At 41.4% G+C, this 19,773-nt stretch overlaps 1 protein-coding gene across 6 annotated transcripts in view; it reads left to right on the top strand.

The window, feature by feature from the left end:
- Positions 1 to 3,971: 3,971 nt before the first annotated feature.
- The window catches only part of ASH2L (ASH2 like, histone lysine methyltransferase complex subunit), a 29,429-nt gene continuing 13,627 nt past the window's right edge, over positions 3,972 to 19,773 (top strand). For 2 of the 6 annotated variants that reach the window (XM_047717090.1, XM_047717091.1), the window contains exons 1-10: positions 3,972 to 4,190; positions 4,853 to 4,919; positions 5,027 to 5,178; positions 9,154 to 9,242; positions 9,512 to 9,606; positions 13,608 to 13,703; positions 14,336 to 14,431; positions 15,806 to 15,881; positions 18,087 to 18,180; positions 18,937 to 19,154. In XM_047717090.1, the coding sequence (XP_047573046.1) occupies positions 4,003 to 4,190; positions 4,853 to 4,919; positions 5,027 to 5,178; positions 9,154 to 9,242; positions 9,512 to 9,606; positions 13,608 to 13,703; positions 14,336 to 14,431; positions 15,806 to 15,881; positions 18,087 to 18,180; positions 18,937 to 19,154 (1,171 nt within the window). In that variant the 5' untranslated portion in view covers positions 3,972 to 4,002. Of the gene's footprint in view, positions 4,191 to 4,311; positions 4,435 to 4,852; positions 4,920 to 5,026; positions 5,179 to 9,153; positions 9,243 to 9,511; positions 9,607 to 13,607; positions 13,704 to 14,335; positions 14,432 to 15,805; positions 15,882 to 18,086; positions 18,181 to 18,936; positions 19,155 to 19,773 lie in introns of those variants that run through there. The other 4 variants (XM_047717092.1, XM_047717095.1, XM_047717096.1 and 1 more) reach the window with 4 other exon arrangements.

Raw genomic sequence — 19,773 nt, forward strand, 5'->3', positions numbered from 1 at the left:
GAAGCACACACCCCATTGAGCAGGGAGCCGGCCTGGAGCTCAATCCCAGGACCCTGAGATCATGACCTGAGGGAAAGGCAGACACTTAACTGAGCCACCCAGGCGCTCTGAATTATTCTAAAATCTGGAAACTCAAATATTCTCTGACTTCAAACTCTCCCCATTCCAGTTCCTGCCTTCTCATCTGGACTTCTGGACGCTGGATTCCCCATTTTCCCTGTCCTTCTGCTTTCTCCCAGGCCATGGTTAATCATCTGAACTGCTTTCTTGCTATCCTCTCTGGTTGCCTTTTCTCCTGGCCCTTCCTTTTATGTGCCTGGCAAAACTGTTTGACCTTCACTGTCCTATAGCCTAGTGTTGCTGCAGGAACTCGAAGATAGAAACTGGAACCACCATAGCTGTGTAGGCTCAGAGCTCAGGGAGACGGTCACTATCAGCCACCTGTACTGTCTCGTGGTGTCCTGTTCCTAATTACAAGCCACATCCTTATTCCATCCTCCCAATTTCTTCCTGTCTCAGAGAATGGATTCTCTCCTTGCCATCAAACCGAACTTCTCCATCAGACAACTGACTCAGCTCCTTGACCCAGTTTCTTTAGAAAGCTGCTCCATCAACCACCCCTTCTCCTGTATTTTCAACCTTTGGCTCCCTACTGATGAGTAGAAGTGTGTCATTAGCTCTGTCCCCTCACCCTGCATTCCCTTCCAGCTATCATTCAATTGTTCTGTCACCTTCAGAGTCAAACATTTGTTTAGGGACTATTTCAAACCTGTTACATGATTCCCTGAGGTTATCAAATCAATCTAATGGGTCACTACTGGCATTTTAAAAAAAGCTCTAACACAGAGTGCAGATTCTTTCAGGAATCTTTTAGTTGTAAATAATATAATGTATATACTGGGTCATATTGCAAAATGTATCATGGGAGTTGTGGTCAAACACTTGAAAGACCTTGCTCTAAATTGGTGGTCTGTAAAATTTTATTTGCATGAATTTATTATTGTAAGTTTAATTACCTGCAGAGGGTTTCAGGTGGATTGCAAACATTAGCATTGTTAAATAAAACTAAAAAGAGCCAGTGCCCTCTTTTTTTTAAGACTTTATTTACTTATTTGACAGAGAGGGCGCCTGGGTGGCTCAGTTGGTTGAGCAACTGCCTTCAGCTCAGGTCATGATCCCGGACTTCCAGGATCGAGTCCTGCATCGGGCTCCCAGCTCCTTGGGGAGTCTGCTTCTCCCTCTGACCTTCTCCTCTCTCATGCTCTCTCTCACTCATTCTCCCTCAAATAAATAAATAAAATCTTTACTTATTTGACAGAGAGAGTGAGATAGCACAAGCAGGGGGAGCACCAGAGACAGAAGCAGGCTCCCCACTTAGCAGGGAGCCTGACGTGGGCTTGATCCCAGGACCCCGGGATCATAACCTGAGCCAAAGGCAGATGCCAAATGAACTGAGCCACCCAAGAATTTATTTAATTCATATCCATGGATGAATATTACCATTGCTAGAATGAGACAGGTTTAGCATCAATTTTATTGCTATTTTTCTTTTTTTATACATGTAAGAGCTGACAATCTTTGTTTACATAAATAAGCAGATTCCCATCTAGGATTTATTGAATCTACTGAATTCAATTTTTTTTTTTTTTTAAGATTTATTTATTTGACAGACAGAGATCACAAGCAGGCAGAGGCAGGCAGAGAGAGAGGAGGAAGCAGGATCCCTGCTGAGCAGAGAGCCCAATGTGGGGCTCAATCCCAGGACTCTGAGATCATGACCTGAGCCGAAGGCAGCGGCTTAACCCACTGAGCCACCCAGGCGCCCCCTGAATTCAATTCTTTGAACTCCTTCAAAGTTCTATGCCAGAGCATACTGTGATCTATCATCAATTCTTTTAATTTAAATTTCCAGTTACTTTTAGATTTAGAGAAGAATCACAAAGATAGTTCAAAGAGTTCCCCCATACAGCCTTGTTCCAGCTTCCCCTAATGCTGACATCTTAAAGCATACTATATTGATCAGAAATAAGAAATTAACATTGCTGTAATACTATTAACTACAGACATTGTTGATTTCACCAGTTTTCCCACTAATATACCTTTTCTGTTCCAGGATCTAATCCAGGACACCACACTGCGTTTAGTGGTCATCTCCTTGCCTCCCCCAGAGTTTCTCAGTCTTTTCTTGTCTTTCATGATGTTGACAGTTTTGAAGTGTACTGATCAGTTAGAATGTCTCAATTTGGATTTGACTATTTCCTCTTTATTAGACTAGGATTATAGATTTTGGGGAAAGAATTCCAGAGATGAAGTCCTTCTCACTGCATCATATCCGGGGGCAAATGATTTGATTTACTAATGGGATGTTAACCTTGACCACTTAGCTAAGGTGGTGTCTGCCAGTTTCTCCATTGTAAAAATTACTATCTTCCTTTAAAATATTCTATTGTTGGGGCGCCTGGGTGGCTCAGTGGGTTAAAGCCTCTGCCTTTGTCTCGGGTCATGATCCCAGGGTCCTGGGATTGAGCCCCATATCTTGCTCTCTGCTCCGTGGGGAACCTGCTTCCTCCTCTCTCTCTGCCTGCCTCTCTGCCTACTTGTGATCTTTGTCTGTCAAATAAATAAATAAAATCTTTTAAAAAATAATAAAATAAAATATTCTATTGTTTAGAAGCAAGTTAGACCAGCCCAGTCACTCAAGAGTTGGAATTCAAGCTCTACCTCCTGGAGGAAGCAGTACCACAGATTTTTAGCTGTATGTTAAAAACACCACTATAACTATTAAATAAATATTTTGGGGGGAAATACTTCGAGTCTGTGAAAATATTCTGTCTCTTCTTAAAGTTTCACCCACTACTTTTAGCATTTATCACCAACAGTTTTTAAAATAATCTTATCAGCTGGTAACGCAATTAGGTCTTCCTTCAGTTTTGTTGACAGCAAATACTTGGGAACCAATGGCGAAATCCAAATATCTACATATTTCCAAGTGTTCTTGTGTCTGGAGTTCCATAGGTTTGTACACCTTCGGGCAGTACATCATAGATATGATTCAGGATTGGAGACCGGTATGCCTTCTTCTGTCAAGTGGGAGGAAAGAGTGTCCTTAGGCAACTTTGTAAAAAATCAGGATGTACACACTGATTTCCTGAAAACTGTCCTAGCCTGAATACTTCATGAGGTTAGTATTCTCGAGTTGGAAGACCACGGCGCTGAATGATTCTACTCCAGTGATTTCATCCACCAATACTGCCGTGGATTCCTCACGTTCTTACCTTTTGGTCGATACCTGTTCCTTTCTCCAAGGCCAATCTTTCAACCAGTAAGTCCTTAAGCACCTAACTGCCTAATTTGGGCTTCATTTTCCTTCTCTTACAATATTAAGCGGCTGGCAGCTTCCAGAACACACACTGCTGCTTACCTCTACCGCCTGGATATTCCAACCACGTCCCCTCTCCGGTCCTCGCCTGTACAGCGGGGGCTCTGCATTCACAGTCTAGGCTAGATGGCCACTTGAAAACGTGCTCGAAGTGGCCGATCTCGAGGGGAGTTCAGCGAACTTCTTCTGGAGCGGGGCACTGAGTGCTAGCTAGCGTTTGCAGAAGACGTTTCCCACATTTCATGGTGAGGAATGTTTGCATACCACAACCGTAGGTACCCAGCGCTCTCAAAGCGCCTAGTCTGCGCGGTGATTTCCAGTGCTGACTACGAAAAGGCAGTGTCCAGTCCTGAAATGTAGTGAGTCCTAAAGGAAACCCACTAGTACTCTTGCCTCCTACGCCTTCCCGCCGACCAGCCCAGAGCAGCCCCAAGTGATCCCAACCCCGAGACCCCGCCCGCCTCCGCCTGCCCGCCCCACCTTAAAGTGGGCCCGGAGTGCCCGTTCTTCAGACAAGCGGTGGACCCATCAAGGGCCTTTACTGTTTGAAGATTAGAAAGCCTGGCAGCAACTCACGCGAGATAGAGATAGTATTCTCGCGAGAACTCTGGGAGGCGGCAGTGATGGCGGCGGCGGGAACTGGACCCGGACCCGGAGTGGATGCAGGACCCGGCCCAGCAGCGGCCGCAAATGCGACAGCGGCGGAAGAAGGGGAGACAAAACCGGTGGTAGCGGTGGCAACTGCCCCGGCTGGAGAGGGGACATCTGTTGCTCCAGTAGCGGAACCCGGTTCTGGAGAGGCAGAAAGCGGGTAAGACATCCTGTGGCCCGAGGCAGACACAGGGCGGGAGGCCCTCCCCTCTTGGAATCCGGCGGCTCCCGGGAGCCCTCCTGCCCGCCCCCTCCGAACCTAGGCCCAGCCGCCAACGGCTCGCCCTGCCCCCTCCAGGACTGTAGTCCCGCCCGCCGCTTGGCTCGTCCCCTTGGCCCTCCCCTCTGAACTGTATCTGAAACTACGCCCCTTTCCGCACCTTTCGCGATTTGTGAGAGTCAAGGTTCTTGTTCTCTCTCCTGCTCTTGCATCCTAACAGGGGGCTCGTAGCTCTGTCTTCTAGCAGGAACCCCTCAAATATCCCAGGGGAAAAACCACTTTGCATTGCCGGACTGGAAGAAGTAACGGTTCCTCTGAAAACAGTGGGAGAGCTGCATCCCTGCGAACCTTCCCCAGGACCAGTTCCATCCCATGTAGTTTTGTCTGTAAGGGCCGACCAGGCTTCCCTGTGCCTCATGGGTCTGCGTCTGTCTAGGCCGTGTTCTTCCTAACCCGGGGCAGCCAGGCTGAGAACAGGCTTAGTTGAAAAAGCTGTAGAAGTATGAAGTTCAGCTGGACTTGTATCATTATCTTTGGGAATACGCGTTTTGAGGTTTGTTTCTCTTGAAAATTCTTACTTGAGTGCTTCCATTATCTCGTAGGGATGCAAATTCAGTCGATGTAGGTGGTGGTTTGGAGACAGAATCCTCTAATGGAAAAGATACACTAGTAAGTATTTATTTTTGGATGTCTGCAAGGCAAAATAGGTTTTACATTTTTAAGTGAGTCAGAAATACAATTGAGTCAACTAACTTGATTTTCTGATTGCTCTGTGGACACAGGAAGGTGCTGGGGATACTTCAGAGGTGATGGATACCCAGGCAGGCTCGGTGGATGAAGAGAATGGCCGACAGCTGGGGGAGGTAGAGCTGCAGTGTGGGATATGTACAAAATGGTTCACAGCGGACACCTTTGGCATAGATACTTCGTGAGTATTTTTTGGTAATCTGTAAGAATCGCCCTGTAAAATAAATCTCAGCATGTTCAACACCTGAATCATAGTTTGTGAGCAAATATAAAAGCACATTATTTTCTATGTCTTCTAACCCCTGTTCAGTGAGTAGTAGGATTTGAATCAGAAATTGTTTTAGTAAACTGAGCGTGTTTTCTACCTGTTGAGGGCCCAGACCTAGTAGATGCAGTGATAGATATTGTCCTTGTTTTGAGCTTACAATCTGGTTAGGAGACAAAGCTGTGCAATTATGAAGCACTATATAAATATGGGACAGTATCATTTAAATGTTGTATTGGGTATTATGGATTTTGGGGAAAGGGTTGGTGTCTATGGTAGACAAAGTCTGTGGTCAAAAATTTGAGATGACCAGTGCCTCTTCATGCTTGAGCCATTCTTTTTATCCTTTTGGCTTCTAACTCACTCTCTTTAAGTATCCGATGTTCACTCCTCAGCATATTTTCAATTTCCTCTTCTAATAAATCAAAATCATTTTATGATTGAGAATAAAAGGCTTTTTGCTTTATTGTAGGGATTCAGTCACCAGCAAGTGCTCGACATTGACTTTGTCTATGGAAATAATTGTATTGCTGGCTCTCTGTTGTTCCTTATGGTTCATGTTATGCAAGTAAATTTAGATTGTTTCAAGGCTGCATTATTAAGTCTGAAATTCTTCCTCAGTGGGTGGGTTTGCAAAGAAATATCATCCTTTAATAATTTATTTTATGTTTTCTAATTAAAAAGTTATAGTGGGTTTTGGAAATGCTAATGTTTAATTAACATGTAACTGGTGACCTAAGATAGAATGATTAAAAAAGAAAAAATACTAAAGGATCTGGAGGAAAGAATTGATCTTGGTAGAAGGATCTGTAGGGAAAATATACAACATAAGCAAAGCTGGTCACTTAGACAAGACCTAAAATTGGGCCCCTTTGGCCAAGAAGAATTTATTTGGATAGACAAAGCCTAGGAAATTTGGGCGCCTGGGTGGCTTAGTGGGTTATGCCTCTGCCTTCAGCTCAGGTCATGATCTCAGGATCCTGGGATTGAGTCCTGTATTGGGCTCTCTGCTCAGCGGGGAGCCTGTTTCCCCCTCTCTCTCTGCCTACTTGTGATCTCTCTCTGTGTGTCAAATAAATAAATAAAAAACTTAAAAAAAAAAAAAAAAAAGCCTAGGAAATTTACCAGAGAGAGAACTTGGGGTGCTTTAGGGAAGAATCAAAGCACAGTTTGGAGTTTTGGTAGGAACCAATTTGTGCCTGAAATTGAGAAGTTACACCTGAAGCCCAATTAGGTGGGACAGATTATCTTTCACAGCTGAGATGGAGGAAGTGAGCTAGCAGGGTTGGAAAAAGGCAGCTGTAAACACCTGATTATATTTGAATTTAATGACTGCCTACATATCTCTAGTTTGAGGCTTTGCTCTCTGTAGGTGATTTTATCACAGGGGGCTGTTGAACAGAAAGGTTTCGAGAGCAAGGTAAAGGCAAGGGAACTCAATTTTACATTCACAATAACGTTTCTTAATTTCTTGACTGGTGGCAATAGACACACACTCGGGAAGCTTCTCTTTGAGCATAACTTAAGCAAGTTTCAGCTGAGTCCAAGATAAACCTGTGTTTGTTTGTTTGTTTGTTTTTTCTAACAAACCTGCTTTTGATTTCTTCTCTTACAACTTGAACCAGTCTTGTATTTTTCTGTTACATTCTCCTTTTTAAGACTAATGTCTCCCTGTACTCTACTTCCAGTCATTGGATATAGTGACCACCACACCTCCTTCTCCAATGCATTGATTCCTCAGTTATATCCTCAGCATCCACCATTTTTCTTTTAAATATATTTATTTGACAGACAGAGATCACAAGTAGGCAGAGAGGCAGGCAGAGGGCAGGGACTGGGGGGGAAGCAGGCTCCCTGCTGAGCAGAGAGCCCGATTCGATTCGGGGCTCGATCATGACCTGAGCCGAAGGCAGAGGCTTTAACCCACTGAGCCACTCAGGTGCCCCAGCATCCACCATTTTTTAACTCTCTCCCTCCACTGGCATCTTTCTCTCTGCCTCTAAACAGACGGTGTTCTCTTGTCCCCAAACTCTCCTTTAAGAAGATTTCATCTTTGTGATAGAAGCACCCTTAGTAATAAGAACTCCTTTCACTCCACAACCCCCCCCCCCAGTTAGTCAACAAGCTTTACCAGTTTTTTCTCTTACAAGCTTGTCCTTTCCGTTTTTATTAATTTCACTCTAGGTGAGGCCGAGGCCTTCTTTACCTTCTGCTGGAACAGACAAAAAAGCATCTTACATACATTTGCTTTTTCTAATCTCTTCCTTTGGATCCATCCTGTTATGAAACTTGGATTTTTTTTTTTTAAAGATTTTATTTATTTATTTGACAGACAGAGATCACAAGCAGGCAGAGAGGCAGGCAGAGAGAGAGGAGGAAGCAGGCTCCCTGCTGAGCAGAGAGCCTGATGTGGGGCTTGATCCCAGGACCCTGAGATCATGACCTGAGCCGAAGGCAGCGGCTTAACCCACTGAGCCACCCAGGTGCCCCAAAACTTGGATTTTTAACCATGTCATTACCCCCTCAAGGAATTCCCATTACCCACAGAAAAAAATCCAACTCTACCTGACTCCTTGGCCTCCTTACCTTTTAAGCCTTACCTTTTTTTTTTTTTTTTTTTTTTTTTTTTTTAAACCATATCCCTGACAGATCCCCTCTTTGGACAAATTTGTTTACAGCAGTTTGCCCCTCTGCCCACTGGTTGGCCCTTTCTCATCTCTATACATAGTTCACCTAGAGAAAAGAAAACTGACTCATCTTCCCAAATCCAGTTCATAACTTATAACCTCCAAAAATGTTTTCTAACTCTTAAATGTGAAGTTCCTACCTGTATCCTTAAAATTCTTATAAGACTAATTATCATCTGTGGGATTTTTTTGGTGATGAGACAAGTAATGTTTTGTGACCTATGTGTTTTCCTGAATAATGATGTACATTTTGAAAAAGATTTTATATATTTATTGTAGGGAGAGAGCAGTGGGGAGGGGCTGAGGGAGAGGGTGGCGGGGAGAGAATCTCAAGAAGATTGTGCACTCAGCGTGAAGCCCAATGCAGAGCTCGATCTCCTGACCCCCATGAGATCAGGACTTGAGCCAAAATTGAGAGTTGGATACCCAACCAGCTGAGCCACCCAGGTGCCACCATTATTTACATTTTTAATTAATCTTGTCATAATTTCTGTTTGCCTTTTCCAATGGTGTTATTGGCACTTTAAGTAAATATTTAAGTGTTTAAACATAGTTTGTTTATAGACATTTATAAAGCTGTTTATATTTAAATATAATTTACATACAAATATTTAAATATAAATATATTTAAAGAGACTGCTTTGCCTTCTTCCACAACTGGCCTGACACACTCTTTTTAGGTACTCAAATTCTATAATAAACTAGCTTGGACCAAGGTCCCAGAGAGAAACTTCCTGGTACTGAATTATCTGCTATGGTAGATAATGTCTTATTAAATTTCTGTAACAGAAAAATCCAGGTAGGGACACTTGGAGTGGCTCAGTTGGTTAAGCATCTGCCTTCAGCTCAGGTCATGATCCCAGGGTCCTGGGTCCAAGCCCCATGTTGGGCTCCCTGCTCAGCGGGAAGCCTGCTTCTCCCTGGGCCTACAGCTCCCCCTGCTTGTGCGTGTGCACACTCTCGATCACTCTGACAAATAAAACCTTTCTATAGAAAAAGAAAAATCCAGGTATTTTTAAAAATACAAGCCCTCTTTTGGCTTTGATGACCTTTTTAAGTTTTACTAGTACATTAATATATTAATGTTATTACCTTACTTTCACGGTGGGGAAAGGAGGATCCTTGTTGATTCTGTTGGTTTACTCCTCAAAAGGAAATGTGTATTGAGAAGTTCACTAATCTGTTTCATCTGGCTGTTCTGCAGATCCTGTCTACCTTTCATGACCAACTATAGTTTTCACTGCAATGTGTGCCATCATAGTGGGAATACCTATTTCCTCCGGAAACAAGCAAGTAAGAACAAACTATGGAGTGCGGCAAAATTGTCCTCTGGTTAGCTGCAAAAGAAAAGGGATTTGGATGTAGCAGAATCAGGAAACCTCTGCCTGGTAGCTAGTAGAATTTCGGGTTTAGCTCCAAATATTGGCTATTGTCCATTTCAGATCAATGATGACTCTATTTTTTGCTGCTGTAATTGTTAATTTGCGGACCACCTAGTTGAATATTCTTTTGGTAATAGGGATATCATACTATAGATAACTTTTTTTTGTTGTTTTTGCTAGACTTGAAGGAAATGTGCCTTAGTGCTTTGGCCAACCTAACATGGCAGTCCCGAACACAGGATGAGCATCCGAAAACCATGTTCTCCAAAGATAAGGTAGAGAAGAAATTAATGTAATTGCAGTTATGCCCAAGAATCTGGTGGAACTTCTAAATATACTCCTCAACAATAAGTACTTTCCCCACAATTTTTATGAATATATCACGGTAGATTCATTGGTTATGTGTTACTTATTTTATGTGATTTACTAACTTCTTAGTATGTGCGCAGTACATCACTTGGCTTGGTGTGTCACTTGGCTTAGCTATTAGTTGGGTGAATCCTTAAATAGTTTTGGTTGGCTTTATAAGTAACAATTAATAATCAGAGCTTGAGATGGACCTTCTCAGCAGCTCAGTTTATCTGTTTTTGTAGATGGCTATTACAGATTTTGTCAGAGGGAAGGGGGTGAGTTTATTTAAACAAATTATCCTTTATTATTAAACTGCCAAACCACATGACCAAAGTCAGGAATCAAAATTAGATGATTAGCCCATCCATGAGTCTTTCCTACTGTGAGTCATGGTAAGAAAATAAGAAAATTAAGTAAATTTTAGAACAGTGGAGTTTACATTGTGCCTAGTGTACATTTATACCTACCTTTCATTTAAAACTGAAACAAAAATTTCACCAAACAGTGCTTACTCTCCGATTTTTTCCCTCTGCATTCTTTTATTTTCTATTCTAGTCCGTGCTAGTTTTAACCTACAGAATTGGTTTTATAACCTACTAATTGATTGCAATCTACTGTTTGAAAGACACTGGTATGGGGTGTCTGGTCATACTAGTATGGCTGAGATCAGACCTGAAAGGGATTTTCTCCTGAACAGAAGTGAGAACTTAGTCCTGCAGGCTGGAGTAGCCAACAGACGGCCCCTTCACTTTCTTTTTATTCCTGCATTAGAGATTGTGCTGTGATCAGGTTTGGTTTTTTTCTTATTTTTTCCCCCAAATTATTATTTAGGATTTTCAAACATTTAGAAAAATTCAGATAGTACAGAATATCTGTTTATTCTTTACCTAGATTTACGGGTTGTTAATACTTTATGGCATTTGCTTTATCGCCCAGTGTCTATGTTTTCTCTCTAAGCTATATGAGACTACATTGAACACTATACCCAGTATTCTCTCATAACCACAATATAGTGATCATACTCAGAAAATTTTATGCTGATGTAATACTACTGTCTAATATATGCAGTTTTTATTTTTTATATAAAGTATATAATTTTATTTTTTCACTGTTATTCTTAAATCCCTCATAGTTTTTTCCTCCATCCAGGATCCAGGCATGGATCACACATTACATTTAGTTGTAACGTGTCTCTTTCTCGCTCTCTTTTTTCTTTTTTAAAGTAGGGTTGCATGCCCAACATGGGGCTGGAACTCAACAACCCTGAGATTGCATGCTCTCCCCACTGAGCCAGTCAGGTGTCCCTTAGTGTCTTTTTTGTCTTTAATCTAAAATAGTTCCCGAATTAATTTTGCTTTGTTTTTTTGGTCTGCTATGGTGTACAGTTATTTATTTATTTGCTTATTTACAAAGTTTATGTGTTTATTTAAGTAGTCGCTACACCCAATGTAGGGCTCCAGTTTATGACCCTGAGATTAAGAGTTGCACGCTCCTCCCACTGAGCCAGCCAGACGCCAAGGTCCGCTGTGACATGAAAATTTTGAGGAGCCTAGGAGGTTGTTTGGCATGATGCTCCTCAATTTGCATTTATCTGATTGTTTCCTCGTGGTTGAGCTTTTTGTTTGTTTGTTTGTTTGTTTGTTTTAGAGACGGAGGGGAGGAGAGGGGCAGCGGGAGAAGGAGAGAAAGAATCTCAGGCAGACTCCACATCCAGTGCAGATCGCAGTGCCAGGCTCGATCTCACAACCCTGAGATCATGACCTAAGCCAAAATCAAGAGTCAGATGCTTAATCGACTGAGCCCCCCAGGTGCCCCTCTGGTTAAACATTTTTGGCAAGAATATTGTGTAGATAGTGGTATATTTTTCCTTGTGTCACATCAGGAGGCATAAAATATTAGTTTGTTTTATTAGAAGTAGTCCTAAATTTGATTACTTAGGTAGAGAGGAGGTGTCACCAGACTTCTCCATTGTAAAGGGACATTTTCTGTTTGTAATTACTAAGCATTCTGTGTGTTGATGCAGTGAGATTGTGTTACTGTCTTGTTCAAACCCTTTCAAGCTGTGGTTTTAGCAACCACCGATTATCCTAGCCTGAATCAGGTTAATAGAGTGATCATTATGAAAAAGAGTACATGTATTCATTTATTTCTTGCAGTTCTTTCTGTCCACCTTTTTTTTTTTTTTAAGTATCTCTGTGGATTTGTGGATTTTTATACTCTGTTATTAGATTTCTCATAAATGGTGCTCAAATTTGACCAGTGTAGCCCCATTTAGGCTGACTCCTTGTGATATGTTCCTATCAGTTTTTGAACTCTTCCTTACTTTCTAGACCAGCAGAATATTCTAGACTTCCTTTTGACTTTCCCTGATTCAACCTGGGTTCCTTTTATTTTATTGTTTATTTATTTTAAAGATACTATTTTTAAGTAATCTCTACACCCAACATATGGGGCTTGAATTTACAGACCCAAGCTAAAGAGCCACACACACTACCAGGCGAGCCAGCCAGGTACCCCAATCCTGGTTTCTTTTGGTAAAGATTGGTATTCATGGAACTGACTAGTGGAGGGTATTAGTGGTAGACACTGACTCTGGTGGATTCCGGGAGAATGATGAGCATAGGGGAAGGTTGATGTCAGAAGAGCAAGCTCCGATATTTTTTCAGTCACACCAGCAAGAACTGGTGAGGACAACAATCAAAGCAGCAGGGATAGAAAGGAGGCCGGATTGGTGAGAAATTTCTGAAATCTGAACAGCATTTGGTGTTGGTTTATTTTATTTTTTTTTTTTAAGATTTTTTTTTTTTAATTTTTATTTATTTGACAGAGATCACAAGCAGACAGAGAGGCAGGCAGAGAGAGAGAGGGAAGCAGGCTCCCTGCCGAGCAGAGAGCCCGATGTGGGACTCGATCCCAGGACCCCGAGATCATGACCTGAGCCGAAGGCAGCGGCTTAACCCACTGAGCCCCCCCAGGCGCCCCTGGTGTTGGTTTAGATGTGAAAGGCGTACGCAAGAGAAGAATCCAAGATGGCTCCATGGTTTCTAGCTTGTGATTCTAGGTGATAGGTGATTCTGAGCATTAAGAGCAAGAACAGAAATCAGCATGGGGTGCCTGGGTGGCTCAGTGGGTTAAGCCTCTGCCTTCAGCTCAGGTCATGATCTCAGGGTCCTAGGATTGAGTACAGCACAGGGCTCTCTGCTCGGCAGGGAGCCTGCTTCCCCCTCTCTCTCTCTGCCTGCCTCTCTGCCTACTTGTGATTTCTGTCAAATAAATAAATAAAATCTTTTAGGAAAAAAAAAAAAGAAATCAGAGCAGATTTGTGAGGTAGGATACAAAGTTTAGTATTTTTGTTTTGTTTTGTTTTAGAGGGTGGGAGTGAAGTGTAGAGGAGGAGACAGAGAATCTTAAGCAGCCTCCACACCCTGGAGCTGGATGCAAGGCTCGATCTCATGACCCTGAGATCATGACCTGAGCTGAAACCAAGAGTCAGATGCTTAACCGTCTGAGCCACCCAGACACCTCCTGCCTCCGCCAAAGTTTAGTTTTCCTTACAAGAAGTTTGAAGTACCTGTGGGGTGTCCACATAGGGATGTCGGAAACAGGTAGGAATAGGAACTCGGGGGAGAGAATGATTTGGGAATCATTATCCAGATGGCACCCAAGAGAATGAAGTAGATCTTTCCTTCCAACTGGATTGTAAGCCCTATGTAGTTAAGGTTTGTATATACTTACTGGAAATTCCTCACAATCTATGTGTTTGCATGCAATTATGTATTTATTTAATCATGAGAAGACTAAACATTGGATTTTTCTCTCAATTCTGACAAGGTCTTTGAAAAAGCTGCAGTTTTCTTTCCTTTTTTGTGAGTATAACTTTGAAAGCAACTATAGAAATCTTAATATATTCTGTTTTAAAAATTAGGATATCATACCATTTATTGATAAATACTGGGAGTGCATGACGACCAGACAGAGACCTGGGAAAATGACTTGGCCAAATAACATTGTTAAGACAATGGTGAGTAGACTAAAATGATTAGACTCGACATTTTGAAAGTCAGTGTTCTTTGAAAGAATTAAATTTGTTTTAGTCTCACTGAAATGTGATGACTAAGAAAATGAGAACAACTTAGTTTTAAATCTTGGAGAGTAAGGTATCACTAATTGTAAATTTTAACAGGTTTCACACGTCACAAATTGTGTCTAAAGTGAATATCACCCTGGTTGTTTTATACATGACACTGAAACCTTTGTCCACTGTACTTTTGCAAGTATAATTTTATATTGACATTGCAGACTATTTTTTCCTTTGCTTTAAAAACAAAAACAAATAACACTGTTCTAAACATTATTGTCCTTAGAATTAAAGAGAGCACCTGGGGAGAAGCCAACAGCAAGCTGTTAACAGTGCTTATCTCTGTGAGGTGGAGGGATAGGTGAGGATTCCGAAGGACTTTGGCTCTCATTTCTTCAAGTTTCTCTGTTTGAATTTTTGGATGGTCATGTATTAATTTTCTAATCAGAGGGAAAAGCAATACTATCATTTTGGGAGATTACACTTAGGAATTGGAGTTGCTGGTTGATCATCCATTCAGTACTACTTTGAAGAATAAAATTTTCCAGTAACACTAAAATACTGCTTCCTTTCAGAGTAAAGAAAGAGATGTATTCTTAGTAAAGGAACATCCTGATCCCGGGAGTAAGGACCCAGAAGAAGATTACCCCAAATTTGGACTTTTGGATCAGGTACTTTGTACTCCCCTTGTGATTTGGAGACAGAGAATTAGGTTCTGTTAACATTTGTCTGTTTGCCACTGCCATTAAAGGCCTCTAACATGGTGGGCTCCAAGTGAAGGGTCATTGCTGTGTGCAGAAAGAGCCCTCACCTTAAACCAGGAGAGTAACGTTTTAGTTCTGGCTCTTCCCCTCAGTGTTAAAATTTTATGCATATCCTTTTTATCTTTTTTAACGTTAATTTCCTCCCTTATAAATGGGCTGTGCCAAGTTGTTTCTAATTTTCTTTCCATCTCAAAGTTTACTCTTAAAAACATTTGTTATTATAAAGAAAAAATTGTTGTGAATTAGAATTTGTGTTGTGTATCTAGCATAACATGAGGAAAAAGAAAATTTCCACTCTTTGTTCAATGGCAGGTAGGTCAGGAGGCCAAATCTTTCAGCTGTCCCTTAAAATGTTTGACCTGCCACCATTGAAAATTCAAGGTTTCACATAGAAATGTTACTGTACAAGGGTCCACTGCCCAGTGATGCACAGAAAGGCAAACACTGACGCCAGTTTTGTAAAGAAAAAGGGTTTTATTGCAGGGTTCCAAGCAAGGACATGGGAGAAAATTTCTCAGATCCGCCTTCTTGAAGGATGGGGGTTGGGTATATTTAACCATAAGGAGGCAGGATGTCATGGGGTGGTATGTAGGTTGAATAGAATATGCTGATTGGATATAGGGACAAAAGGAGATGTCCTCCTTTCTGAGCGTGAGCATTCAGGAATCAAGCCTCTTTATGGGACACGTGCTCAAAAAATGGCAGCATAAGGTTGGGGGTGTCGAGGGGGTGTCCTTATAGAGGTTACTGTTGTTTACTCTTGGTCCTTTCTGCGAAGTTGCAGCAATTCCTTATTTGTTCCAGTCTTAGCTAGTCTTGACCTTGGTCAGTCACCTTCTGCAAAACGGGTTCATCAATCAATCAGGTTAGCCAGAGTTTTCTTAAGGTAGATGAGTCAAGCATTTGCTAACTTACTGTGCTGGTTTTAGAAATTCAGATATCTGTCTTTTCTTCTAAAATGAGACGATCTGATTACAGTGGGCCTGAATTCCCACAGCAGCTGAGAAAATGGGGCTTAGGCACTCCTGTGTGCCTTTGCCCCCTCCACCATACCACCCCCAATTCGTTCTTAACCACTTTGATCCTTACACTTGGCCCACCACACATACGTTACTTGTTGATCTCTGAAGCATCCAAGTTTGGGACCGTGTAAATTTCAGACTCCTTACGGTTGTCAGTTTTGATTCACATTCTTCAAGAATTTCTTGGTGTTTTTGAGCATTGCCAGTGTATGTTGATTATCTAGCCTTCCTTTGTAATTGAATATATTTTTCCCTCTAGGATCTTAGTAACATTGGTCCTGCTTACGACAACCAAAAACAAAGCAGTGCTGTGTCTACAAGTGGGAATCTAAATGGTAAGTATTTAAATGTCTTCTTGATGAAATAGTTGTAAGCTGTTGAATCCAAATATGCCTAGAATTGGGCATCCTTTGGGTTGGCTCTCAATCAGATATTTACAGAAGCTTTAAAGTCCAGTACCCAGTTTTTGGAAGCTAGCCAAAGATTCGACAAATGATAATGAAGAACATTTTGTCCCTTTACACCACAGTTTGGTCTTGAGTGAAATAGATTTAGCATAAAACAAGGTACAGGTTTAAGGTCAGATTTACTGTGTTCATCTTAGACTCCGTGTCTGTATCCTCATCACTAACACCTACTATAGATTGAGTCGCTCTCTCCCCCTGCTCTTAATTCAGCTGCAATTTAACAGACTTCCTGTGCTGGTCTTCTAATTTTTCTTGCCCTGAAACATTAGTCCCATGACAGCAATCTGTACTTATCACCTGCTATACGTGTTTTTCTATCAGTAACCCACCTAATGACACTAATGGTCTTCAGTACTAATGGTAATGCAATGAAAGTTGGGGTAGCTAGAGGTAGCTAGCTATTCATCTAACACGTGGTGTCATTAACTTGTCCTTTGGAGTGGTAGCATCTTAAATATGTAATCGTGTCTCCTGTTACTAATATAAGATGGGTTGGAAATAGCTAAGTGTATTGTTTATATTTTACACCATTTTTTCCCATTTTAATTGTTAAACTTTGACAAATACATGGTGCCACTTCTGTTCTTACAGGTGGAGCCTCTTTTGGAGGTGAATTCCTCCTCTGTCTTCTTTCAGCCTCTCAGACTTAAGTATTATGTGGTTTGGAAAATGCTTTTTGCTGAGTTGTGGTAGAAGCTAAAACTAAATTAAAATTTTAAAGCATTGTGAAAATGGTGGCAATAGCACTTGATATGAAACTGTAGTTCCAGTTGAATGTTAGCAATTAAAAGCTTATATGTTGTCATATTCTGCCTAACATGGCCAGCAGTCCCCTTAGTATTGCTTGTTTTATTCCAGGTAGATCTAAAACTTCTCTCTTAAATTAATTAAAATACAAATAACAATTAAAAATTAATAATTTTTTTAGGTAACTCAAACATGAGATAATGGATGTTGCAACAGTTTTAACATTAAACCTTTTTATGGGAAATAAGACTAATACCTGGTATGTTCATAAAAGGTAGTTCTGCATAAATCTGGTCCTGTATGTGCAGAATATGACCTGCTCTCAATGTCTTGATCCTTTTCATTGCAGCAGAACTGCTGATAATTTCCAAGCTTGCCCCAAATTAAGATTCGGTACTCTATGTAGTTGTTTCCATAAAGGTGTTTTCCTGCAGTTCAGGGACATAATCTGGCGGACAGAAAAACAAATTGAGAGGAAAGATGGAACTGGACAGAAATTTCCAAGTACCTATCTCAGAGATCACTAGGTAGCATTCCTTTGGCTTAGTATGTAGCTATATTATTTTTTGTATAACATAAGTAAATTGTCGATTGATATTTGCTCTTAATTCCACAAGCTAGGACAGTCTAAGTGAATTTTATGCATTGGCACAATCTTAAGAATTGTAAAAGTTGCCTACTAAATTTAAAGCCTTTCTACTTGTGTCATGCACACCCCAGAGTGGATACCAAGTAGCACTGGAGAGAAACACCTTTTTAGTATTTCCATTTCTGTTTTCTATGTTTTCTGTACCTTTGTCTTGTTGGATCCTCCAGTTAAGTGCTTTAGCAGAAATTGTGCCTTTATTATGTTTACGGACTGTATCATGCATAGTTCAAGTTACTGAACATCTGCTTAGAGTGAGGATAGTCTTCGTGGATGTTCATATTGATTTGGATGGAAAAAACCTTTATCCTTGCGGTTGTTTTTAGATGTGGGTATTCGGAATCTGAATGAGTGAAAATGCATTTGTGTCACATCCTCAGAAAGTGTAGTTCAATAAGTCATTGCAGTTCAATAAGAAAGGAAGGTTGAAAACGTTCTACAGTCGTTATTAGTGCTAGGTTCCTTTGAGCTTACTGCCAGAGCTCAGTGTTCTGAGCCGTGAGATACTCAGCAGACTCCTTCGGAAGCAGGGTGAAATCCATTATGCTCTCAGGAAGGAGGTCCTCCTGGGTGTGGTGTTACACAAATGCACGTCGGGAGTGTTAGTCGCCGTGGAATTTCCATATCCACGTGAAGCTTCTGTCACAGCTCATTGAAAGTGATCTGCCTTGTCTTTGAAGGGGGAATTGCAGCAGGAAGCAGTGGAAAAGGAAGAGGAGCCAAGCGCAAGCAGCAGGATGGCGGGACCACAGGGACCACCAAGAAGGCCCGGAGGTGGGCAGAACACACACTCCCACTCATCACTGCTAGACCGTTCTTTGGGGCTGACACAGTCCATCAGTGGGCAAAGAGTTGTCCTCTTCACTAGCCCAGGTGTCTGAGATTCAAAACCCTGTCCATTTTTCTTAAATCTTGAGCACTTTGAAGGGTAAAATAATTCCGCTTGAGGAGCCCTGTTTTTCAGATTTGTGAAAACAGCCCCCGGGGCGGCAACCCTGTGGGAGTAAAGTTCTGTCAAGACATCTTGAGAAGGGTTAGGTGGAGGAGAGGGAGAGTGGACCCAGTATTGAACTTAAGCACTTTTATGTCATCTTTGTGCCTCTCCCCACATGTCTCTTCCCTGTGTTTGTTCAGTAAATCCTGTTTTTTTTCTTATTTAGATTGGCAAGATAGTGCTCCCATCTCTGAGTTTTGTTTCATTAGTTTATAGTAATTAATATACTAAAGGAAATTGCCCTTGTTTCCCTTTTCCCTTTTTCTCCCCTATGACGTACTGGCTCTGTTTCAAAGATAGTCCTATAGACTAGAGAGTAATTTGAAACCACTTTACTAAATTTAAAAGCAAATCTGTTTCATTTCCCCATTTTGCCTCCAGAGGGCAGGATCATCTACTTGAACAGTGAAAACCATTTGTGAAGTTGCTTGTACTCCTGCTGAAATCTAGTAAATCAGGTGTCTTTCTTACAGATTTGAAGGCATTTGAGCTAGAGGGGGTTTTAGTTTCTTGATTTTACTTTTTCCTTTTTGCAGTGACCCTTTGTTTTCTGCTCAGCGCCTTCCCCCTCATGGCTACCCCTTGGAACACCCGTTTAACAAAGATGGCTATCGGTATATTCTAGCTGAGCCCGATCCCCATGCCCCTGACCCTGAGAAGCTTGAACTTGACTGCTGGGCAGGAAAGCCTATTCCTGGAGACCTCTACAGAGCCTGCTTGTATGAACGAGTTTTGTTAGCCTTACATGATCGAGGTATGTAAGGTGTTACTTTGAATACTGTCTTCAGCTTTGTCCAGTCCAGAATTAGATATACTTGTCAACATCATTACCACACCCCCACCATCTGGTTTTAACTAGACTCAGTGGGAACACGAGACAAAGAATCTCCTTGTCTCTTCCGATAAGCTCTAGACATTTGTATATAAATATTTGTGTGTGTGTTTAAAACTTTTTATTTTGAACTTATTTTTCATTTTTTAAGTAAGCTCTACACCCATCGTGAGGCTCAAATTACAACCCCAAGATCAGAAGTTGCGTGCTCCACCGACTAAGCCAGGCAGATACCCCTATTTTAAACTAATTTTAAACTTAGAGTAAAAACAATAGTTTTAGTATATTCCCTCCCCAAGCTTCTAATGGTAACATCTTACACGACTGATTGTATAGTTACCAGACCAGGAAGTTAACATTGGATGATGCTATTAATGAAACAAAAGGCTTGATGTACATTTCTCCAGTTCCCCCAGTAAGGCTTCTTCTCAAGGGTCGGTCGTACGTTGCATTTCATTATTTCTCCTCAGTTTCTTGCAGCCTTTAACAGTTCCTCAGTCCTTGCGTGTCTTTAATGACCAGACACTATTTAAGTATTAAT

The sequence above is a fragment of the Lutra lutra genome, chromosome 2 (assembly GCF_902655055.1).
Source record: "Lutra lutra chromosome 2, mLutLut1.2, whole genome shotgun sequence".
Taxonomy (NCBI): domain Eukaryota; kingdom Metazoa; phylum Chordata; class Mammalia; order Carnivora; family Mustelidae; genus Lutra; species Lutra lutra.